Below are 26063 nucleotides of genomic sequence, written 5' to 3' on the forward strand. Positions count from 1 at the left end.
TCTCCCTGACCCAGTCTGTAATACCTACATGTTTAATTTACATTTACATTTTCGTAATTTAGCAGACGCTCTTATCCAGAGCGACTTACAAATTGGTGCATTCACCTTATGATAGCCAGTGGGACAACCACTTTACAATTATTATTCTTTTTATTTTTTATTTTTTTGGGGGTGGGGTAAGGGGGGGGGGGTAGAAGGATTACTTTATCCTATCCCAGGTATTCCTTAAAGAGGTGGGGTTTCAAGTGTCTCCGGAAGTTGGTGTCCCTGTGCCCAAGAACGGCAAGATTACCTGTCTAAATGACTATCGCCCCGTAGCACTCACATCTGTAGCCATGAAATGCTTTGAAAGGCTGGTCATGGCTCACATCAACACCATCATCCCAGACACCCTGAACCCACTCCAATTCGCATACTGCCCCAACAGATCCACAGATGATACGATCTCTATTGGACTCCACACTGCCCTCTCCCACCTTGAAAAGAGTGCCCAAAAGCTCAACACTAAGATAAGGACCCTAAGACTGAACACCTCCCTCTGCAACTGGATCCTGGACTTCCTGATGGGCCGCCCCTAGGTGGTGAGGGTAGGCAACAACACATCCACCATGCTGGCCCTCAACACGGAAACCCCTCAGGGGTGCGTGCTTAGTCCCCTCCTGTACTCCCTGTTCACCCATGACTGCGTGGCCACACACTACTCCAATACCATCTTTAAGTTTACTGACGACGCAACGGTGGTAGGCCTGATCATTGATGTCGATGAGACAGCCTATAGGAAGGAGGTCAGAGACCTGGCAGTGTGGTGCCAGGAAAACAACCTCTCCCTCAATGTCAGCAAGACAAAGGAGCTGATCGTGGACTACAGGAAACGGACCGCCGAGCATGCCCCCATCCACATCAATCGGGCTGTAGTGGAGCAGGTCGAGAGCTTCAAGTTCCTCAGTGTCCACATCACTAAGGATCATGGTCCACACACACCAACACAGTCCTGAAGAGGGCAATACAACGCCTCTTCCTCCTTAGGAGGCATGGACCCTCAGATCATCAAAAAGTTATACAGCTGCACCGTGGAGAGCATCTTGACTGGCTGCATCACCGCTTGGTATGGCAACTGCTTGGCATCCGACCGTAAGGCGCTACAGAGGGTAGTGCGTATGGCCCAGTACATCACTGGGGCCAAGCTCTCTGCCATCCAGGATCTCTGTACCAGGCGGTGTCAGAGGAAGGCCCTAAAAATGGTCATAGTCTCCAGCCACCCAAGTCATAGACTGTTCTCTGCTAACGCACGGCAAGCCAGCTTCTACCCCTAAGCCAAAAGACTGCTAAATAGTTAGGTAAATAGTTAACCAAATAGCTACCCGGACTATCTGCATTGACCCTTTTTGCACAAACTTTTTTGATTCATCACATATGCTGCTGCTACTGTTTATTATCTATCCTGTTGCCTAGTCACTTCATTCCTAGTTATATGTACATATAGTATCTACCTCAATTACCTCGTACCCCTGCACATCGACTCAGTACCGGTACCCCGTGTATATAGCCAAGTTAAAATTACTTTATTTATTATTATGTGTTATAACTTTTTCTATTATTTCTCTATTTTCTCTCTCTCTGCATTTTTTGGGTTAGTCTACACCTGCTGTTTACTTAAAATTTGATTTGATTAGATTTTTTGTCTTGCCTCGACAAACACGCCAGCAAAATGCCAAGTGGATTTTTTTTGACAATTATATAAATGTAGTAATGATTAGTTTTCCTGTCTAAATGCGGGATTGTAGGAGATTCCACTTCCTGGGGCCGATAAAAGTAATTACATTAATCTGCCAATTAGAGCAAAATAAATTCACTTTCTAAGTCATTTACTATCACAGAGAGCTGGTTACAAGATATGGGGGAGCTTGAGGGAGGCTGGGAGGGGATATTCAGACTTCTTCATCATCTTCTTTTTCTTCTTTACCTCCCTCTCTCTCCTCCTCACGTGAGGCACCCAACTCCTTCACACACTCTAACCTCCTTTTAAGTACCAAATCAAATCAAAATGTATTTGTCACATACTTCGTAAACAACAGGTGTAGACTAACAGTGAAATGCTGACTCAAAGGCCCTTCCCAACAATGCAGAGAGAAAAATATAGAACAAATAATAACACGAGGAATAAATACACAATGAGTAACAATAACTTTCCTATATACACAGGGTACCAGTACATTTACATTTTAGTAGACGCTCTTATCCAGAGCGACTTACAGTTAGTGAATACATATTTTTTTTATACTGGCCCCCCGTGGGAATCGAACCCACAACCCTGGCGTTGCAAACGCCATGCTCTATCAACTGAGCTACATCCCTGCCGGCCATTCCCTCCCCTACCCTGGACGAATTGTGCGCCGCCCATGAGTCTCCCGGTCGCGGCCGGCGGCGACAGAGCCTGGATTCGAACCAGGATCTCTAGTGGCACAGTTAGCACTGCGATGCAGTGCCTTAGACCACTGCGCCACTCAGGAGTACAGAGTTGATGTGCAGGGATACGAGGTAATTGAGGCAGATAGGTACATACAGGTAGGGATAAAGTGACTAGCAACAGGATAGATAATAAACAGTAGCAGCAGCATACAGTATGTGATGAGTCAAAAAAGTGAGTGCAAAAAGGGTCAATGCAGATAGTCCGGGCAGCTATTTGGTTAACTATTTAGTAGTCTTATGGCTTGGGGGTAAAAGCTGATCAGGATCTAGTTGGTTCCAGACTTGGTGCATCGGTACCGCTTGCCGCAAGTCTGTGACTTGGGGCCTTCCTCTGACACCGCCTGGTACAGAGGTCCTGGATGACAGTGAGCTCGGCCCCAGTGATGTACTGGGCCGTACGCACTACCCTCTGTAGCACCTTGCGGTCAGATGCCAAGCAGTTGTCATACCAAGAGGTGATGCAGCCAGTCAAGGTGCTCTCAATGGTGCAGCTGTATAACTTTTTGAGGATCTGAGGGCCCATGCCAAATCTTTTCAGCCTCCTGAGGGGGAAGAGGCATTGTTGTGCCTTCTTCACGACAGTGTTTGTGTTTGTGGACCATGTTAATTCCTTAGTGATGTGGACACCGAGGAACTTCATGCTCTCGACCCGCTCCACTTCAGCCCCATCGATGTGGATAGGGGCGTGCTCGGTCACCGCATGCTAAGAGTGCGTGTCCTGGTAATCTGTCTGGCCCTGCAGCCTTGTGAATGTTAACCTGTTTAAAGGTCCTACCCGCATCGGCTATGGCGAGTGAGATCACACAGTCGTCCAGAACTGCAGGTGCTCTCATGCATGGTTCAGTGTTGCTTGCCTCGAAGCGAGCATAGAAGGCATTTAGCTCATCTGGTAGGCTCACGTCACTGGGCAGCTCGCGGCTGGATTTCCCTTTGAAATCCGTGATAGTTTGCAAGCCGTGCCTCATCCGACGAGCGTCAGAGCCAGTGTGGTAGGATTCGATCTTAGTCCTGTATTGACGCTTTGCCTGTTTGGTGGCTCGTTGGAGGTCGTAGTGGGATTTCTTATAAGCGTCCGGATTAGTGTTCCACACTTTGAAAGCAGCAGCTCTAGCCTTTAGCTCAGTGCGGATGTTGCCTGTAATCCATGGCTTTTGGTTGGGATAAGTATATATGTACGGTCACTGTGGGGGCAACGTCTTCGATGCACTTATTAATGAAGCCGGTGACTGATGTGGTAAACTCATCAATGTTATTGGATGAATCCCAGAACATATTCCAGTCTGTCCTAATGAAGCAGTCCTGTAGCTTAGCATCCGCTTCATCGGACCACTTCTGTATTGAGCATGTCAATAGTACTTCCTGTTTGAGTTTTTGCTTGTAAGCAAGAATCAGGAGCATAGAGTTATGGTCAGATTTGCTAAAGGGAGGGCGAGGGAGAGTCTTGTATGCGTTTCTGTGTGTGGAGTAAAGGTGATCTACAGTTTTGTTGCCCCGACCATCCAGTCACGCTATCAAGATAATGGTTATATTTCCCTGCATGTTACACCAACGGTTTGATCTGATCTGTCAAAGCTAACGGCAGAGGACACAGCAACCTCCATTCCGCTGACTCCATTAGCCTAGCTCATAATGTAAAGCACTTTCACTTTCTCTCTATCTTTCTCCCATTATTTTTCTTCTAATGTAATCATAACTCACATACACTAAAGACTGATGGACTGGGTCAGTCGGGAAATGGAAAATGGCCACCTCTAAGAATTTAAAGATGAGCTCCTCCAACCCCATTATGATTATAGCATCGTGAGGGCTATTCTACATTATTCACAGTATGAATATTCAGTCTGTGTGAGTACCAGCACCTCTGATATCCTAGCGAGGTCTGCCAGAGCTCCTTTCGTCAGCCTCATGCACATTATCGCTTAACATTTTGAGCAAAGACGATCGCTGAAAAGGCATTTTTTCAACTGTCATGTTGAAACGAAAAATAAATATTAGAGTGTGTATTTAGTGAGGTGATTTACTGCGTCTCAGACTGGGAAAGCTGGAAGAGAAACACAAATGGGGTTTGGAAGGAAAACATTCAATGTGAATTCTTTAGGAGATTAAATCAAACAGAGGTTGAGAAATGAGCCAAGATGTGTTATTGATTAAAACAATGAGTGAATGAAACGTTGACATTGCTATTGGCCCCTACTCCAATAGAGGAGAGATTTAAAGACAGCGATCTCCTCTCCTCCATTTCCTCCCTCGTTTCCCCTGTCTTTTAAGAGGCTGTTTCTTCTCTTTCCTGATCCCTCTGTTTCCCTTTGACATGATGAACTCCCCCACTTCCTGGCTGGCTGTGGGCTGTGTGTGTGTGTGTGTGTGTATGTGAGTGTGTGTGTGCTTGTTTCTGTGTGTGTGTGTGTGTGTGTGTGTGTGTGTGTGTGTGTGTGTGTGTGTGGGTGTTTGTGCGTCCCAAAGGCGGTCGGTGCCGTTTAAGATGAGGGAAGACGATTATTTTTTTTCCTGAGCATGGCCTTATTTCTATTACAGCATATTGGATGACTGTCATTCATATTCCATTCACCCAGTTCAATGTAACATCCATAGGTTTACATGATAATCAAATTTTACCGATACCCATCATGAGGTTGCTATAACCTAGCTTATGAATGAAAGTTTACAACGTAGGTGCACACAGGTTGAGATAAATATTTGAGGCGACAGCCAGTGACACATGGACAGACAGTGACATATTCAATACCACCTTGCACACTCTTGCCTGCATCTATCTGATCTGGGGTGTAATCATTAGTCCAACAGTTGCAAACGAGAGTTTCTATTGGACAAAATCAGGTATGTTTATCCCCGTTTCGTTCCGTTTACATCCGTTTAAGAAACGTTTTTCAACAGAATCTGCTAAAATAAATACACTCCTTAGCAGCCACGTTGCATTCCTTCTCGCATCTATGTGCTATTCTCCGCTCACCTTTTCCCTTCGCTTGTGGACTTCAATGCACAATACATCAGCTGTATGTGACCAGGCAAAATAAAATGTTCCAAGCCAAACCATATCACCTACATCGTTGTCACCATATTAGCTAATGCAATGTCATAGTCAACACAGCTAATAGAACTAACGCGTTAGTAAACCCGCTACAATCATGCAGTACAGTGTACAGTCAGTAAGCAGTATAGCATTTACACCGGCGGGCCCCGGTGGCAATACATTTTTTCAACTAAAAGCTTACCTTGACTTGGAAGAGTTCCAGTGTTGTGTTGGATAGTCATAGCCAGCTAGCTAATATAACATCCCTCTGTTTGAGCCGGGTGTTTGAGTAGGCTAAACTAGCTAGCTGCATTTGCTAGCTAAGTAACTGAAAGTGAAAGTGAAAACAAATGACAAAATCTCTCTCTCGCTCTTGCTTCTCCTTCATTTTTGAATAAATTAATTTGTTCAAAACTGTTCAACTATTGTCTTTCTCTCTATGAGTCAACTACTCACCACATTTTATGCACTGCAGCGCTAGCTAGCTGTAGCTTATGCTTTCAGTACTAGATTCATTCTCTGATCCTTTGATTGGGTGGACAATATGTCAGTTCATGCTGCAAGAGCTCTAATAGGTTGGAGGACGTCCTCTGGAAGTCATAATTACTGTGTAAGTCTATGGAAGGGGGTAAAAACCATGAGCCTCCTAGGTTTTGTATTGAAGTCAATGTACCCAGAAGAGGACGGAAGCTACCTGTCCTCCAGCTACACCATGGCGCTACCCTACAGAGTGCTGTTGAGGCTACTGTAGACCTTTATTGCAAAAAAGTTTGTTTTAATCAATTATTTGGTGACGTGAATATATTTAGTCCTGTTTTATCTAAAAAGGATAACTTTTTTAATGTTTCACCATTTTTATTGTTATGAAATTCATTGAGGAGGATGGTCCTCCCCTTCCTCCTCTGAGGAGCCTCCACTGGTGCATCCGTGTATGTGCGTGCATACATGCGTGTGTGCGTCACTGTTTTCTATTTTCACAGCCTGGACTTATTTTGCCCAAAAAATTAGTTATTTGTAATTTCACATTCATAAAGCATTCCATATGGGGAACACTGCGGTTTCCTGGTGACTTGGGAATTGGATGGGCCTGTGATTCTTAAATACTCTCAACCCTGTGTTTCTCCCCTCCCGCATGCTCTGTGGTGGACTGGCTCGACAAAAGAAGATGGTTGTGTACTTGGCTCAACTTTCTAGGTCCCATTGTTCCAGGATAAAACATTTTTTACCAAACAATGTGTGTGTACAAAGGCAGCAGCATGACACACCCAGTTTGCAGTCTGTTTAGGACAAGCAGTATGTGTTATGTGTGTGTATGAGTGTGATTTTAAGTGCTGTAAGACTCAGCAGGGGACCGAAAAGGGAGAGAGAGAGAGATTAAGGGAGAGAAAGAGAGAAGGGTGAAGTGGTAGATTGGAGCGGTGCAGTGTTGGCATGGCCAGAGGAGGCATAGGCCAGAAGGCTTCATTAGAGCTGGGGGAAGAGGCCATGGCTGCTAGGGCTCTGGGAAGTCTATCAGACCCAAACACAGACCCAGCCTATCGTTTAATCCTTCTGGAGTCTCCCTACACACACCTGTACACACACACATGCACACACACACAGGGACACACACACACAGTGACACCCACACACACACGCAGGCACACACACACAAACACACCCATCGCTTCCAATACATCACAATCCTTTGTTTTTTTTGTCTTTCAATGTCCCCCCCCTCTTCTTTTGTCTCTTTCTCTCTTCTGCTTGCTGTTTTTGTTGTTGCTGCGTATGTCAATGGAGCGCTGTAGTCATTAATCAAGGGTAAATGTACGCTGAAAAGAAAGCAGCCACCTCAGGGGGTTTCTCTCATTGGGTTCTGAAAACGGTGTACTAAATGAGCTCCTGAGAGAAGGAGAAACTGGAGCACAGGTGCTCTGGCAGGTACTGTAAGCACAGAGATGCACAGACGCACACACACACACACACACAGACACACACACACACACACACACACATTTATACACACACATAAACACACACACACACACAGAATACTTTACCAGTATGACTCATCTTGTTGTCCTCTGTAGCTCAATTGGTAGAGCATGGCGCTTGTATTGCCAGGGTAGTGGGTTCAATCCACGGGATTGAAAAAATGTATGCGCACATGACTGTAAGTCGCTTTGGATAAAAGCGTCTGCTAAATGGCATATTATTTTATTTATTATATCTTAGCTATGAAGTGGGGGCAATTGCACAAAGAAACACAAGAGGACATTGATAAGAAACAACAGCTTTGATTTTTTAACTTCCACCATGAACATCCCAACAACCGTCCAGTAGGACTGACTCTGTAAGGCCTGAATTAACAGTCAATAAAAGCACACTATGGGACAAATAAATGTTTGAATCAAAATGTTCCCCTTCTTCCAAATCAATAAGGGCCTTTGACAATTACCCACTTGTACCAGGGCAGTCGTTCAGCCTAACTGTGGACAACAAAACCCTTTTTCTGTGGCACATCAGTCAAGATCATGTCTACTGACTTTTATCCTCAGATAAAACTACTCAACCCCAAGGACAATTCCTTAAACTCTCCAAACCAAAGATAACATCCCAAAGAAGTGCAGGCAGCATTCCGACTCAGAGTGGTGGAGCTTTGGCTGAAATTGCAGCATTATTCAGAGGTATAATTTCAGGGCTCATCTCCTGCGTTAGATAATTGTCTGTCTGCTCACATAACCAGACTGATTCTTAAAAAACACGGAGCCATTAGCTCTCACTCAGAGTGGAAGGAGAGGAGAGAGAGGGCAGAGAGAGAGAGGATTGAGAAAATGGAGAGATTAAAGGAAAAGAAGTGGGAGAGTTAGCTCCGTGTAGCTCAGTTGGTAGAGCATGGCGCTTGAACCGCCAGGGTTGTGGGTTCGTTTCCCACGGGGGGCCAGTATGAAAAATGTTTGCACTCACTAACTGTAAGTCGCTCTGGATAAGAGTGTCTGCTAAATTATTAAAATGTAAAAAAAAAAACATGGTATAGGTGTCTTCTTTTTATTTAAGTCCATAACCATGTGTGTGAGGTGTATGCTTTTGTTTCAAAGTAGATTTGTTTAAAACTACCAAGAAACTCTCTGTGTGACCCTGATTTAACCCACTCCAGTAAAAGGTTAACAAGCAGCAATGAGGAAGCCCCTTCCAGGTATCCCATACCCATCATTATCTTACCCATGTAAACATGCTATTCTTCATGCCCCAAACCACACAGCTTCCACTGTGAGTTACGATACAAATAGGCTGTTGGTAGATACAGTACTCCAAGTATGTTCTCTGGTTAAGCGTATTCTTTCATCAGAGGTGTTGTTGGCTTTTTGCTGAAGCTGGTTGGTTGCGATCAGAGGGGGCCAAGTTGAGTCTTTATTTAACCGAGCAGGAGATATCGATGCCTCTCTGCCGCAGGAGATCAATGGAGAGTTTCAAAATCAATATATGCTATTGATGTCTGATTGGCTGGAGCAGAAAGGAAATGACAAAGAACTGTTTAGTGTGAGGAATTACTCCTTCCTGCTTCATTATTTCCCTATTTTCTTGCTTTTTTTCTCCTTTTCTTAGCTTTCTTGCTTTTTACTTCTTCTTCTAGAAAGGCTCTCATGTTTTCATTGCCTTGTCCAAGCCTGTCTCTTTGTTGGTCTTTCTTCTTGCAGCTTGTTAAAGTTGTGTATCGTTCAGCTCCATCTGCTCTAGAGAAGAGTAGTGCTAGAAAGATACTTCACTGGGAACTCTGAAAACAGCCTCAAACAGAGCTGCTGGCATGAGGACCCCGTAGCCAGTCGAGATAAAGGTTAAGGTTCTTCGTACAGTCGAACTAGAGACTACAGTCTACAGGCCCAGATATTTGAGCACTCAATTGTACAACGCTATATGTGTTGATACAGACACACTAAACGCTGTAGGGCTTTGTACAGTACAGTAGGACTGATGGCAATAAGCCTTGATTAACACATGCTAGCTAGAGGCTAAGGACCTCGATACAGTAGCAGTAGTCTCGGCACTGGGCCTAAAGCAGTCTCTCTGAGTTCGCTTACACTTCCCTGGCCATGGAGTACAACAAGTCTGGGCACTGTTCGGCGTGTCAACTAGCACCTCACTCATCCAATCAACACTTCCCCCAGTCACAACCCCACTGACAGGGCCCAGGGCCTGGGGAAGACTCCTGGGTAGTGGCCGCGGCCTTGTTACCAAACCTGTCCCTTGCAGCGGTGGCCTGATCAAAGTGACAGAGCCTGGTCTGGCGGAGAGGCAGAGGGGAAGTGAGGGCTGCTGTCACCCTGTCTGTCCCGCTGACGGCCCCTCTGCCAGGCAGGGGAGAGAAGGGGAGAGTAGCGGTGTGATGGTAGGACCAAAGCGTCTCTGGGATGTCATTCAGTTGGGCGGCGGATGACAGAACAGGCCATTAAGGATCGGATTGGCTTCACAGACCATTAGGCAAGGTAGGCATCATACTGTCAGCCTCACAGCCACGCCACACAGAGCACTGAGTAATGGTGAGGTAGGGAGGGAGACAGAGAGGGAGTGAAAAGAAGAGAGGGAGAGGGAGAAGGAGAGGGAGGAGAGAAAGGTATAGGCTTCAGAGACCCACAAATGGCATAGCTCTGCAGAATGGTGTTCTCTCCTCCACCACATACAATCTGAAAGCTATGTCTCTGTCCATCTGTCTGTCTCCATAGTATTGCTCTTCTCCATCCTTCTGTTGGACTCTATCTCTCTTGCGCTATCTCTCTCCTCCCTGTGTTTCTGTCTCTCACTCTCCCTCTTCTGTGCCAAATTCTAAAACACACACACACACGCACACTGACCGTGCTGACATACAGGCATCATCTACAGCAAAGGGACTCATACAATGCTTTTTATGATCAGACGTCTACAACTGACAATAGCCATAACTCAGTCATATGGTTTAGTTTTGAAGTAGTAAGACTTCTTTAAAGCAATTAAAAAGAAACATATGCCTTGACGTATACAGTCTTTTATCCAGCTAGCTATCTTCACTTTTCACTGGTCTCAATAGCGTCAAATAAAAGAGTGAACATTGAAATGCACACTCCTGGATTGTCTAACCAGGGAATCGTTAAAGATGATCTGCCTCACATGTTGACCAGCCATCTTTGAACGGTTGCCTCAAAACAAAAGCACAAACACACAAAGCAACAACAAAAAGGATAACGACATCAAACCCCCACAAAAAGCTATCTGGCGCCTTGTTAAAATCTCTCCTCGGTACATGGAGCTCAGTCTCAGGATGGCCCTGACTGCCCTCCAGTCATCGTTAAAGAGAGAGACAGGAGCCTATAGGAACCCGGTGGAGGCATCAGCATGCATCACTTCTCTTCTACTCCTAACTGTTTACTCTCAGCCCTCCACCAGCTCCTACAGGGCCTATTTACAGCACAGGCAGTGGATTGTGTTGGCTGCACGCTAACGTTTCCAAACACTCCTTTGATTTTCTCTCCTCCATTCCTCCCCCCTCTCCTATCCTCCTTCCCTCCTCAGCTCTCTGGTTTTTACTGACCCCTCGACCCAGGAGAGCTGTCTCGTTGCAGCGGGGGCTCGGGGCTCTGACGAGAACAGACCCTGCCAGGGAGAGATGGGACACACACAGTAGATCTATAAATACTCCTCCCATCCTCCCTCCTGCTCTCTAACAAAGGGAGAGAAACTTCTCTCCTCCTCCTTTCATTCCCAGACTTGTCTTTTTGGGGGGGATTCCTTCAAGTGGCTGCGCAGGCCTTCCCTTGGGAGGGGATGAAAACATGGTGAAAAACGATGAAAAAGAAAGAAGAAAAAGAAAAGGAAAAATGCTACTTCTGCACAATCTAAACCCAAACACAAAGTTACGAGGGTTCTGTAAACAGGGAGAAAAGCTGATGGCTAGATATTTCAGATAAAGAGAGAGAGAGAGAGACAGAGAGAGAGAGAAAGGGAGGGAAAGAGGGGAAAGGGATGCAAAAAACAGTAGGGTTTCATTCATTGGGAGGGATGTTTTTTGATTAACTATGGCACACAGCATAGGCCTGGGTTCCAGAGGTTTTTCGCCTTCAGAACCTCTGAATTTGAAAGACTCTGCACTATGCAGTGCTCGGCACAACAACGCATTTACACAAGCATTTATTTAATCATGTTCTTTTCTTTTCCGTGCGGCTTTTACAATCTCGACCCCCAACCCCCTCTGTGTTTCTGTTTATTTTCCATACTTTTGAAAACTAGCAGTTTTGCTGAAATGTAATTTGTTACGATGGTAGTCACTTGTGTTATTCCCTGCTGCCGTATCTTGAATATGAAATGAGCAGAGCTCCGTTGAATAATGATCAAACATAGTGCAGGCAGCAGACTTGTGGATCAGAGCATATTTATCCCCAGTTCACAGGACACAGACGTATGAAAGATATGTGCATGGTTTAGGCCATGGGAACACATAATTGCGGGGGTGGTTTCTATCTGAACAACAAGCGTATCATATCTTCCCAGTTCAAAACAACATGCTTTATATCTGTGGTTTGTAAATGCCCCAAAACCACCTTGAGGGATGAACTCTTGCCCTGGTTTGGCTAGCTGAAGATACACTGTAGGGACTTTGTCTTACTTAATGTCGCTCAAGACTTTCCTTTATATCAGGATCCAGACCAAGGTTTTTACTTACTCTTCTGAGGCAAATTACATAGTAAAAGGAGCTGTGCAAATATTATTATTTTATTAAATTTGTATTTAACCTTTATTTCGACAGGGAAGTAATACTGAGACTAGGATCTCTTTTACAGATGAGCCCTGCATAAATACATCAAACACATCAATATACAAAATGACAAAACATATTAAGAAGAACAGACACCTTTATCAACATAGAGGTCTCCAATCATTACTCTAAACTGACCAAGGGGGACCAGAACATCTAATTTCAGAGAGCTCTGTAAGTTGTTCCACATAAAGGGTGCAAAAATTCATTTGTAAGGCTAAATTGAATTAATGATGATAGATACATAGGATGTTTCTGCATGAGTGTTTTGTAGATTAACACATGAAAATGCTGCTCTCTTCTTACATACAAAGAGGACCAACCCACTTTTTAATACAAAACACAATGGTGAGTTTTATAACCATCACCAGAAATAAACCTAAGGGCACAATGGAACACAGCATCTAGTGGTTTAAGTGTAGATGCTGCTGAATGCATATAGAAAATATCCCCATAATCTAAAATAGACATAAAAGTGGCCTGGACAATTTCCTTCCTATTAACAAAAGTCAGACATGCTTTGTTTCTGTAAAATAAACCAACCTTGAACTTGAACTTCTTCACCAGCTCAGTGACATGTTTTTTAAATGACAGTTTGTCATCAAGCCAGATAACATGATATTTGTAGGAAGGAACTCCAGTCATTACAAATTCATTTAAAGCTGGGTTATGGGACCTAGATAAAAGCATGCATTTTGTTTTGTTTTCATTTAGCACTAACTTTAGATCCAATAGGGGCAGTGCTTGAATGCAGTGCTTGAAAATCAGACTTGAAATGTGAAAAGGCTTTTTTACAGCATTACCAATGTTATTTATATAGATTGTAAACAGTAGTGGGCCGAGTATCGAACCTTGGGGCACCCCTTTATGTAACTCAAGGAACTCAGATTTGACCCCATCTACCTTGATGGCCTGAGTTCTGTCATTGAGATAATTATGCATCATTACCCAACCCTATCTAAGTCTACAAACATGGCACCACAATTCTTACTAAATTATGAAAGTGAAAACTGAACTCCTGAATTGTTTGAATAAAGGGGACAATATACCGTTATTTCACAGTGAAAGCCCAGCAGACAAAATAAAGACTGTGTATAGGCTTAGAGAGATAGAGAGAGAGCCTTGGTGTGTCTGGCGACAGAGCTCTCAGTCCAAGGGGAAAAGCTCTTAGCCCAATCAGTGGAGTTAGAATACCTGAGCACATTTTGCAGTTGTAATCATATCACAGATACACAGCATAATCACCTTCCAAGCTTGACAGCCAGTCATAATGAGGAAAGAGAGGAAGTAGGCTCAAACCAGTTGTGATAAACTTCTCTTCGTTTCTCCTGTAGGGCTTTTTACCATACACTTACATCACTCATGAAAACATTGTGGTCATTGCTTCTTAAATGGTTTTGACCACCCAAGGACTTGATATGCTAACAGCGTCATTTGAATTACACTTGTTAGCATTAGTGTGCAATCCAAAGTATTGAGGTGCATGAGGTGTTTTGCAGTAGCTAAAATAGCAATTGCCATACATGGAACCATTTATTGTTAGGGCTTTAAAAAAGGGTTCAAGTCATGAGTATTTCCTGTCTAACTTTGGGAGTTAACCAATCAGAAAGGTCACTTACGCTGACGAGCATCTGTGGGAAGGGCCCTCTGGAGTTTTCAGGTACGTTGACTGGTGGAATCACCCAGTCCCTCTTCTGTCTCCGCAGCCCCTTGGAGCTTATCTCCTGTTGCCTGGGAAACATGATGACAGTGGGTGGAGCCTGGAACTCTGGTGGTGCTTTGACCTCCTCTTCCCCCTTCCTCTCCCCTCCTTTCCCCTCTTCCTCTGGGATCTGAAAAACATGACAAAAAGGACAAAGATACAGTTGAGCGGGTTGCTATGTGATAAAATGGTGACGTGCACATGTGCGTGTGTGATTTACACCCCTATTCCCTCAGCACAGCCAGGGACACTGTGAGTCACTCTCTATCCACAGGCTAGTGTTCTCATCAGGAAAAAGATGGCTACAAGGAACCTGCATTCCCTAGTCTTGTTGTTAATGATGTCTTGATTGTAATCAGTGAGGTGGGTTTTGGTGGGGTGCAATCAAGTGAGATGCAGTATCAACAAAGTTTGAATTGCATTGGCAACTGTTGAGATCCATAATTACAAAGTAAATACAACGTAAATGCAGTATTTCATTTATTCAACATTTTAATCAATTCAAAACTCTGGGTGCATCTATGAAACTATTGTTTTCCAGGGCCAAGTATGAAGTTAGATAAGTTGCTAATTTGCATATTTTCTTGGTTCGATATCTAATCAAATATCTGACAAGCCCGTAACAAGCAGACATACACCACCAGTCAAAAGTTTGGACACACCTATTCATTCAAAGGTTTTTCTTTATTTTTACAATGTTTTACATTGTAGAATAATAGTGAAGACATCAAAACTATGAAATAACACATATGGAATCATGTAGTAACCATAAAACTGTTAAACAAATCAAAATATATTTTATATTTGAGATTCTTTGAATAGCTACCCTTTGCCTTGATGACAGCTTTGCACACTCTTGGCATTCTCTCAACCAGCTTCATGAGATAGTCACCTGGAATGCATTTCAATTAACAGGTGTGCCTTGTTAAAAGTTAATTTGTGGAATTTATTTCCTTCTTAATTCGTTTGAGCCAATCAGTTGTGTTGTGACATGGTAGGGGGGTATACAGAAGATAGCCCTATTTGGTAAAAGACCAAGTCCATATTATGGCAAGAACAGCTCAAATAAGCAAAGAGAAACGACAGCCCATCATGAAGGTCAGTCAATATGGAACATTTCAAGAACTTTGAAAGTTTCTTCAAGTGCAGTCACGAAAACCATCAAGCGCTATGATGAAACCGGCTCTCATGAGGACCGCCACAGGAATGGAAGACCCAGAGTTACCTCTGCTGCAGAGGATAGGTTCATTAGAGTTACCAGCCTCAGAAATTGCAGCTCAAATAAATGCTTTACAGAGTTCAAGTAACAGACACATCTCAACATCAACTGTTCAGTGGGGACTGTGTGAATTAGGCCTTCATGGTCGAATTGCTGCAAAGAAACCACTACTAAAGGACACCAATAAGAAGAAGAGACCTGCTTAGGCCAAGAAACACGAGCAATGGACATTAGACCGGTAGAAATGTGTCCTTTGGTCTGGAGTCCAAATTGGAGATTTCTTGTTCCAACCGCCGTGTCTTTGTGAGACTCGGTGTGGGTGAACGGATGATCTCCGCATGTGTAGTTCCCACCGTAAAGCATGGAGGAGGAGGTGTTAAGGTGTGGGGGTGCTTTGCTGTTGACACTGTCTGTGATTTATTTAGAATTCAAGGCAAACTTAACCAGCATGGCTACCACAGCATTCTGCAGTGATACGCCATCCCATCTGTTTTGGGCTTAGTGGGACTATCATTTGTTTTTCAACAGGACAATGACCCAACACACCTCCAGGTTGTGTAAGGGCTATTTTACCAAGAAGGAGAGTGATGGAGTGCTGCATCAGATGACCTGGCCTCCACAATCCCCCGACCTCAACCCAATTGAGATGGTTTGGGATGAGTGAAGGAAAAGCAGCCAACAAGTGCTCAGCATATGTGGGAACTCATATGTGAAAAAATGCCAAGTGTGCAAAGCTGTCATGAGGCAAAGGGTGGCTATTTGAACAATCTCAAATATAAAATATTTGTTTAACACTTTTTTGGTTACTACATGATTCCATATGTGTTATTTCATAGTTTTGATGTCTTCACTATTATTCTACAATGTAAACAATCGTAAAAAATAAAGAAAAACCCTTGAATGAGTAGATGTGTCCATACTTTTGACTGGTACTGTATGTCACGTCAACACTCATGTATGTGTATCTGGGGGCTGCTGTATGACTAAAACCAGTCTTGTAGCTTCTCAGGGTTGTGTCCTGTATGGATCGGGATCCACATGAATAATACAAGGCTATGCTAGGAGAAACACACTGTATCCTGTATGTCCAGGGGATATGGTAACTCTGCTATTAACATGGAGATAGCATGCAGTTGCACCTCTGGTTTTCAGTGTAAACTGACAAACCTCAGGGTTATAACACAAAGTATACAAATGCCCAGAGTTCAGTCAGAATCATCATCTCACCACATCGCTCAGCCCTCTCCATCTCTCCATTTCCATCTTGTTGTTTTTCCTCTCCTCCCTGTAGGCTGATCCTGACAGCTTGTCTCAATAATAACTATTCATCAGAAGCTGGGGATTGTTATGCTGCTAGGTGGATGGAGTGTGAGACAGGTTAAGTGTGCCAGCGGGCTAGGATAATGCCTTGCTAACGCACAGTACCCCAGGTGTCTCTTAGCTCTCCCCAGGTCTCACCAAATCATCTGCTCTCATGTTGCTCATTGTTCCAGGGCAGGGAGCTGTTATAGACATTTCCACCTTAACGGGTGAGATGCAGTGGCAAGATAAGGTTTTGTGTGCCACCAGGAGTGTATTGTGTGTGTGAGTGAGTGTGTGTGTGTGTTTATATGTGTGTGTGTGTGCACTATCACGACTGTGAGAACAAACTCCGCTCCTCGGATGAGAGAGGTCCAATCACCATATATTGACATTTAAAGAGCCTTGTGTTTTAATACATATTCCAATATTTCATTCTACCTTGCCTCCCCTCACTACCTCCCTCGCTCTTTAAACTTCTTGCTATGTGTGGCCTTGCGGATTCCTACCGCTATTTAAAAGTCAAGGGGAAACCCAGGAAGTATGCAGGAACAGGGATACAACAGTGGAAGAATACAATAAGGGGATCTTGGCACACATTGAAAGTTCAGGGCTCTGGTGCACCACAAGCTGTTTATTCTAATTACCGCCCCGTGGAACTTTCCACAGTCTATAAAGCACTTCTTCTTTTCTCTCTCCCCCCCTGTATGCCCCGCTGTCTGGATGCCTCCGAAGGTGGACTGTACCTTCCAGTGGAAACAATGCCTTCAGGCTGAGTTCATCAGATGGAGGTCCAGGAGAAAGGCTTTTCAAGCTGCATTAAAGGAAGCCTGTCTGTTGGAGAGGTTGGCATGTTTACGCTGTGTGTTTGGGAAATGGGGAGAGGGGAGGGACAATGCCCATGGGTAAACGTTTAGTGTTCAGTTTCTTCAATCCAGCTCCAAATTTCAAACATCAGGTATGGCACGGAACATGGGAGGGAGGAGGATGAGTGTTTGGAAAGGAGTGAGAAGAAGGGGAGCGGTGAGGAGAAGGGAAGGAAAGGGTTGGTGGTTAACATGATGGAGAGAGAGAGGCAAGACATTTTTTGGCTCTGTCATTGCTGTCAAATATCTTTTGGCCATTTCGTGTTTAGAATGTTTGACGTTGTCCAATATATTGTCCAATCTTTTTGGAGTTGAGAATGTGGGAGTTGGTCTTAAATTCCATGCTTCCTTTGGTGACTCATCTATTTAGATTTCAGCCTCAATTAATAATTATTCCTGTATCCAACATCATAGGAATTAGTGTAGTTGGTGCGCTTCATCTCTCTGCCACTAGGGGAGCTGCAGCCCCACATACAGCCCAAGCTCTGTCTCTCTGCCTAGCATGGTTTTCCAAGTTTTCACGATCCAGATATCACCAGTTATCTAATCCAACCCTCTTCTTCTCCTGTGCCAGGCACAGACTACCCTTCCAAACACGCATGTAACATGTGTCATCATATGTCATCATGTGCCATGTTGCCTGAATCGGATCCATATGGTGTGTGTTCAGGGGGACCTCTCTCTCTCTCTCTCTCTCTCTCTCTCTCTCTCTCTCTCTCTCTCTCTCTCTCTCTCTCTCTCTCTCTCTCTCTCTCTCTCTCTCTCTCTCTCTCTCTCTCTCTCTCTCTCTCTCTCTCTCTCTCTCTCTCTCTCTCTCTCTCTCTCTCTCTCTCTCTCTCTCTCTCTCTCTCTCTCTCTCTCTCTCTCTCTCTCTCTCTCTCTCTCTCTCTCTCTCTCTCTGGTACCCAGTGTGTTAGCCAGCTACGGCACATGGATCCAAACTGGGTTTGTCAGATGGAAAGAGGAGACAGATGTGCGCTGGGTTCTGGACAAATGTATTCTATTTCTTCAGCGGGAGGAGGGCTTAGTGGGCCTGACTGCAGGGGCTGGCTGCCCCAGTTCAGAGTGCCACGGTGGGGGGACTAGGGAGGGGAGGGAGGAGGGTTCTGGGGTTATTAGGGATTGGATCAGGGAGGGTGAGAGGATGAGGGGAAGAGGAAGGTTGAAATAGGGGGTGGTTATATTAAGAAGCAGATGTGACCCTCCTGTCTAAATAAGTCATGCTCCAAATCCTTTCATCTGCAGATTCTAACAGGGTGAGTAAGTGTGTGTGTGTCTTTGTGTGTGTGTGTGTGTGTGTGTGTGTGTGTGCGAGAGAGAGAGTGAGTGAGAGAGAGAGAGAGACAGAGAGATAACTCAGAAATAACACACATGCACACATGAATATGAACACACACACATGCACACACACAATCAAGACAATGGACTAGATAGTAATAAATAATAATAATTTGGTGGGTGAGGGGATTGTGTTAGACTGTCAATCATCAAACAAGGGGCTAACTCAAAGGGTGTCACTGTCCTTCCTAGTTCTGACTGTATCATCATCAGACCTATCAGAACAGCCTGCTAAGAGGTCTACCAGTGTCTGGCTGCACGGTCTGAGCACTTAAAAATTAACAGTGTACCACAACCAGCCCAGACGACATGACCATGTAGACCACTATGTTTAACTCACTGTTGATTAAGTGTTAACAGGGGAAATGCCTGCGCTCCTCTGCAGCAAATTAAACACATTCCCTCCATCCACTGTAGGAACAGAGGGATGGCAGAGGAGGAGAGGAAGAGAACCAAGCCAGACATAGGCTCAAAAGTTTGGAACAACAGCTTAATAGAGTCAACAGATTTCCAACATGTTCTTCCCTTCTCTAGCCCACACTCACACACACACAGACACATAAAGAACACACACAGAGACACACACAGAACACACATACACAGAGACACACACAGAACACACACAGAACACACACAGAGACACACAAAAACATACAGAGACACAAGCATGCACATGCACGTGCAAACACAAGTTCAGACACACACATGCTTGCATGCATGCATGCACACACATACACACACATGCAGGAACTGACGCATGCAAGCTCACACACTCGCACACATGCACGCACACACACACACACACTCTATCCACAAACACAAATGTACACTAAAACACACACACTTAACATATTCACACATGATCATACATAATCCCTCTCTCAGACACACACACACAGAAACAAACACCCATTCTCTCACAGACACCCGCTGTGTGAACAGGAGTCAGTGAGTGTGAAATGGAAGCGGCCCCCAGCTCCGGTACCACCAGTACCCAGCCAGCTGGCTCCTATCCCGGCCTTCCCCTCCCCTCCCCTCCCAGCCTCCCATTGCCCCGCTCACTTTGATATGAGTCAGCCCCTGGCGACACACACATCTGGAAGTTATTATTCTACTAGCAGAGTGCCACAAAACGCTATGTCCATAATGAAACATCACATTGTGCTCAGTGTCCTTGCTGTCTCTTCTGTCTATATAACAGCTTGCATTACTACAGCTGTAGTAGAATTATTCTCCCTCTTCAGTATCTAAGTTAAATAGTATGAATGTGTAATGGACACACAATGGATTAGCTGCTTAGGGTCTAAGACCTGCTCTTTAGTTCGACTGGCTATCGATGCCTCTTACTGTGGGGCAAAGTCTGTGAACCTAGTTGGATTTGGGTGTTAAATTCCCTGTGGAGATGCCTTGGGTCCATGGGCACTCGCACACACACTCCCTTGGACTCAATTGATGATAGAAAGATTGTGGGGGCTGTTTTGTTAGACTTCAGAGTGGCTTTTGACATTATCGATCATAGTCTGCTGCTGGAAAAACGTATGTGGGACAAATCATTCACTAAACCCTAAACCTCAACTAAATATTGTAATACATAATGTGGAAATTGAGCAAGTTGAGGTGACTAAACTGCTTGGAGTAACCCTGGATTGTAAACTGTCATGGTCAAAACATATTGACACAAAAGTAGCTAAGATGGGGAGAAGTCTGTCCATAATGAAGCACTGCTCTACCTTCTTAACAGCACTATCAACAAGGCAGGTCCTACAGGCCCTAGTTTTGTCGCACCTGGACTACTATTCAGTCGTGTGGTCAGGTGCCACAAAAAGGGACTTAGGAAACAGCACGGCTGGCCCTTGGACGTACACAGAGAGCTAATATTAATCATATGCATTCCAATCTCTCCTGGCTCAAAGTGGAGGAGAGATTGACTTCATTACTAATTGTATTTATGAGAGGTATTGACATGTTGAATGCACCGAGCTGTCTGTTTGAACTATTGGCGCACAGCTCCGACACCCATGTATACCCCACAAGACATGCCACAAGAGGTCTCTTCACAGTCCCAAAGTCCAGAACAGACTATGGGAGGCGCACAGTACTACATAGAGCCATGACTACATGCAACGCTATTCCACATCAAGTAACTGATGACAGCAGTAAAATTAGATTTAAAAAACAGATAACAATACACCTTATGGAACAGCGGGGACTGTGAAGCAACACAAACATAGGCACAGACACATGCATACACACACACGATAACATATGCACTATACACACATGTACACATGGATATTGTACTGTAGATATGGGGTAGTGGTGGAGTAGGGGCCTGAGGGCACACAGTGTGTTGTGATATTTGTGAATGCATTGTAATGTTTTTAAAATGGTATAAACTGCCTTAATTTTGCTGGACCCCAGGAAGAATGGGGATCCATAATAAATACAAACATACTCTGGTCTCTAGTACGGCAGCCATAGTGTGACCCCATCTTGGCTGCCCACAGTAAGAGGTCCTCTTGGTGAATCAGTGTGATGGCAGAGAACTGAGTGACACATGGGCTCTTCTGGACATGGATAATTCTGGATGATCCTGTGATTCAGAGTGCCCAGGCTGCCTCTACCCCTCTCTGTTTCAGTGGGAAATGTGTTACCAGGTGGCAGGGATACATGGGAATCACTGCACTGATTAGATGCTGATTAGATGCTGGATAAACCAATGGGGTTCAGGGAGAGAGATGAGTCTTGGATCTCATGATATAGCCAGAGCTCAAAGCCTACTGTCACTCTAACTACATTCCACTCCTTAGAATAGCCTTCACTTCTACTCTAAAGGGTTTAGATAAATGCCATGCCAAGCCCTGATGAACCCAGTGTCCGGCTCCTAGTCCAGGCTGACTAGCTATGTGTGACAGTCTCTGTGTAGGCAGCAGCGTGAAATCAGTTGTGGGTTTTTTTCTACCACTGTCTCTCCCAGGCATCTTTGACCGGTGTTTTGGCTTCCTGTCCTGCGCACTGCTTGTATCCACAGCACTAACTGGTGAGTCGGTCATCTCCGCTCGTTTAGTAAAGTGCAGCAAGGATCTATACAGTGAGCAAGTTCTCCACTTTCTCTCTGTTTAGACCAAGTGTGTGTTGCTTGTGTGTGTGTTTGCCATTTCACTGGCAGAGCTTGTTTTCAGGAGGCGGGATGTGGGTTGTGTTTGCAAACTCATTTTAGCTCACAACAAGCATATAGCATGGCTAATACTAGACAGAAAAACTCAGCAAAGGTCAATGCGGAAAAGGAATAAGTATCAAGCACTACACTCCATGAACTACTCGATCAACAAAAATAGTTCTATAAAGATCTAACAGATCTGCAGGAAAATAATTTTAAGTCCTTCCTGCAACTCTTTATGGGTTCTACCAACAAAAGGGTTGATGATCTGTTTAAGGATGTAATGGAATTTAAACACAGTTTGGAGTTTACGCAGTCAGAGGTGGAGGAGCTAAAGGGAGTGAATGTCACCAGCTAGACCACATTCAAAACCATGTCTGAGGATTTCGCAATTCTCCAAACAACACTTGACAAGCACTCTTCCGAAGGACACTACCTCAAAAACCAATTGAGGCGCAATAACATTTTAATCGATGGAACTGATGACGTAAAGACTGAAACTTGGCATGACACAGAAGTCAAGGCCAAGAAACTCCTGAAAGATCAACTCAAATTGGATCCTAAACTCATTGAGATGGAGAGAGCGCACAAGAATGGCACTTTCTTCCCCGATGGACGGCCCAGATCTATAGTTGTGAAACTGCTCCGGTTCAAAGACAAGGAGGAGATTCTCAGGAGAGGCAAGTGCCTGAAGGGAACCAAAATCTTAATCAATGAAGACTTCTCCGAAAAGGTACGCCCCAAAAGAAAGGAACTCCTGCCACGACTAATTGAATAATGAAAAAAGTATGATCAGCTGGTCATTTCGACTGTGTATCTCTCTTAGTTGGGCAGGATATCAACCCTGATAACATGCTCTTCAACCCATTAGAAATTAATGAAGCTAATTATAAATATAATGATTGCGTTGATCCAGATTCAAATTTCCTGAGATTTACCAGAGATGAGTCTATCACTTGTGATTACTATAATGTTAAGCAATTTAACAACCTCTACAGCTGTTTATCTAATTCCAAGACAAGCTTATTTTCTACCTTTAATTTGAACGTTCGCAGTCTTCCTAAAAATCATGACCACCTTGTTCATTATCTGTCTTCTCTCAATCATGAATTGTCCATTGTTGCCCTTTCAGACACATGGTTGACTGAAGAGACAGCCATGCTTTATGACACGTCTCCTTATAATGCTGTTCCCCACTGTAGAACATCTAGAGTGGGAGGAGGAGTGTTCATTTTTGTTCATAAATATTTTCAATTATTTGTAAGAGAGGACCTCACACTTACATCTGATAACATTGATGTTGGATCTCTTTTTATAGAAATGTCCTCCTGTTCATTTTTTGGTGGTGAAAAAGTGGTAATTGGATGCATCTTTCGGCCACACGGTTCTGACATTGGTAGTTTAATTGATATCCTTGCATTAACCTTGGATTTGATTAATAATAAAGGCAAAATGTGTTTTCTATTGGGTGATTACAACATAAACCTATTTAAAACTGAGAACCACTCACCAACATCTGACTTTTTTAATACTTTATACTCCAGCTATCTGTATCCCCTCATCTATAAGCCCACAAGAGTGACCAGTTCATCTGCCACCCTTATTGATAATATTTTTACAGATTATTTGAATAATGTGGCTAATACAGGTATACTTTATACTGACATTTCTGACCACTTCCCAATTTTCCACTTCTCTTTGGCAGCTGGAAATGAACAGATGGGAATGATTAGTAGCATTAAGGGTAGAATATTTAACAAAAGTAATCATGAGCGCTTTAAGATGTTGATTGATGATATTTCATGGGATTTTTTTAATAATCAGGCCGATGTGAATCTGCTTACCAGACTTTTCTCACATCTTTCAGTTCTTTATTTCAGCACTGCTTTCCCGTAGTTAAAACACGTAAGAGAGCAGCAGAAGGGTTCTGGAAACCTTGGTTTACAACCGGTCTCAAAAAATTAATTTTCTCACAAATTCCTCTCCCCTGAATTCTGCAAATTACAAAAAGTATAAGAACAAATTTACTCATCTACTTTGGATATCCAAAAATATATATATATTTTACTAACAAATTCCAAGAATCCTTAAATAATATAAAGTCAACTTGGAAAATCATCAATCAACTTTTGAATAAGAAAAAGGCCTCTACAACTATCCCATCTCAATTTATTGTTGGAAATAAGACCTATAGTGATCCTGATGGTATTTCATGTGAATTTAATAACTTTTTTTGTGAATGTGGGTTCTTCTCTGTCAAAGGAAATAGAGAAAACTGATGGAAATTCCTTGGATTTATGGAAATCCCTTCCCTTCTCTGCTTCAGTTTGATCCTCCTTATGTAATGGAGGTGATGGAGGTAATTGGTAACTTAAATCTATCAGCAGCAGGTCATGATTAGATTGGTACCTCTTTGGTGAAATCAGTGTCTTCCTCAATTACTGCGCCTCTAACATATATCTTCACCAAATCAATGCAAACTTTTATTGTTCCTAAAGATTTGAAAATTGCCAAAGTTATCCCCTTCTATAAATCTGGGCATCCCAGATCTTTCACTAATTATCGCCCATTATCTGTACTACCATGTTTTTCTACAATCCTAGAACAATGGGTGTATAAGAGAATGTTGAAACATTTAAATCAACACTGTATTCTATATGAGCACCAGTATGGTTTCAACACTGTATTCTATATGATCACCAATATGGTTTCAACACTGTATTCTATATGATCACCAGTATGGTTTCAACACTGTATTCTATATGATCACCAATATGGTTTCAACACTGTATTCTATATGATCATCAATATGGTTTCAACACTGTTTGTATTCTATATGAGCACCAGTATGGTTTCAACACTGTATTCTATATGAGCACCAGTATGGTTTCAACACTGTATTATATATGAGCACCAATATGGTTTCAACACTGTATTCTATATGAGCACCAATATGGTTTCAACACTGTATTCTATATGATCACCAGTATGGTTTCAACACTGTATTCTATATGAGCACCAATATGGTTTCAACACTGTATTCTATATGATCACCAATATGGTTTCAACACTGTATTCTATATGAACACCAATATGGTTTCAACACTGTATTCTATATGATCACCAGTATGGTTTCAACACTGTATTCTATATGATCACCAGTATGGTTTCAACACTGTATTCTATATGAACAACAATATGGTTTTCTTAAAAACTACTCCACAGATATGGCTCTTTTGCAACTTGTGGATAAAATCTTTACAGCCCTGAACAACAATGAATAGGCTCTTGGCATTTTTTTAGATTTATCCAAAGCGTTTGACACGGTTGATCATGAAATATTATTTTCTAAATTGCATTATTACGGTTTTCAGGATTATGCATATAATTGGCTATATAGTTATGCTTATGATAGAAAACAATTTGTTTATGCAAATGGCTGTGCATCTACCAGGGCCAAGACATCCTGTGGCGTGCCACAAGGTTCGATAATTGGACCTTTGTTATTCGTAATCTATTTCAACGACCTTGCTGCTTTGTCTTCTACCATACTTCCCATTCTCTTTGCTGATGACACCAATTTGTTTTTATCACACAATACTTTGTAATCAGCAATTAATGAAGCCAACTCAGGCATGGCCAAATTTTCTGAATGGTTCCAGATAAACAAATTATCTTTAAATGTTTAAAAAACATTATTGTATTCACTAGTAAGAATAACAAATATTGTAATAAATAAATACAAAATAATGCCAGAATCTCAATTGGTGGGAATTAAATGGAACAAGTCACATCCACTAGATTAATATTCACAAGATCATATTCAATTTGTCTGCAGCAAAGTGATGAACTCTATTGGTATCATCAGAAAGATTAGTGGTTTTGGTCATCAGGCTTGCTTCCTAACTCTGTACTATAGCTTCATTTACCAATATCTAATTTACTGTAATATTGTCTGGGCCAGTACATATGCCTCCTACCTACACAAATTACTCATCATACAAAATACATTTGCAAGACTAGCCACCTCCTCTAATTACCTGGCTCCTTTGTTTAAGAAACTCAATATCATGTCTATTTACGACTTTAATGTACGCCAATCTACAAATACTCATACCTCCCAGACAGTTGACCTAAACCATTCAATGGATTCTTCCAGGTTAATTCTGAAATCCATCTATATAACACAAGACACTGCGATAACCTTCACCCT

General features: G+C 43.1%; 1 protein-coding gene across 1 annotated transcript in view; it reads right to left on the reverse strand.

The window, feature by feature from the left end:
* Positions 1 to 26063, reverse strand: part of LOC311150347 (cadherin-4-like) — a gene marked incomplete at both ends in the record, with an annotated part of 445373 nt that overhangs the window by 88365 nt on the left and 330945 nt on the right. Inside the window, one exon of the mRNA XM_084187754.1 lies at positions 13886 to 14098. Within this exon, the coding sequence (XP_084043880.1) occupies positions 13886 to 14098 (213 nt within the window). The remainder of the gene's footprint in view (positions 1 to 13885; positions 14099 to 26063) is intronic.

Source organism: Coregonus lavaretus, assembly GCF_964263955.1.
Source record: "Coregonus lavaretus genome assembly, chromosome: 22".
NCBI classification, from domain to species: Eukaryota; Metazoa; Chordata; class Actinopteri; order Salmoniformes; family Salmonidae; genus Coregonus; species Coregonus lavaretus.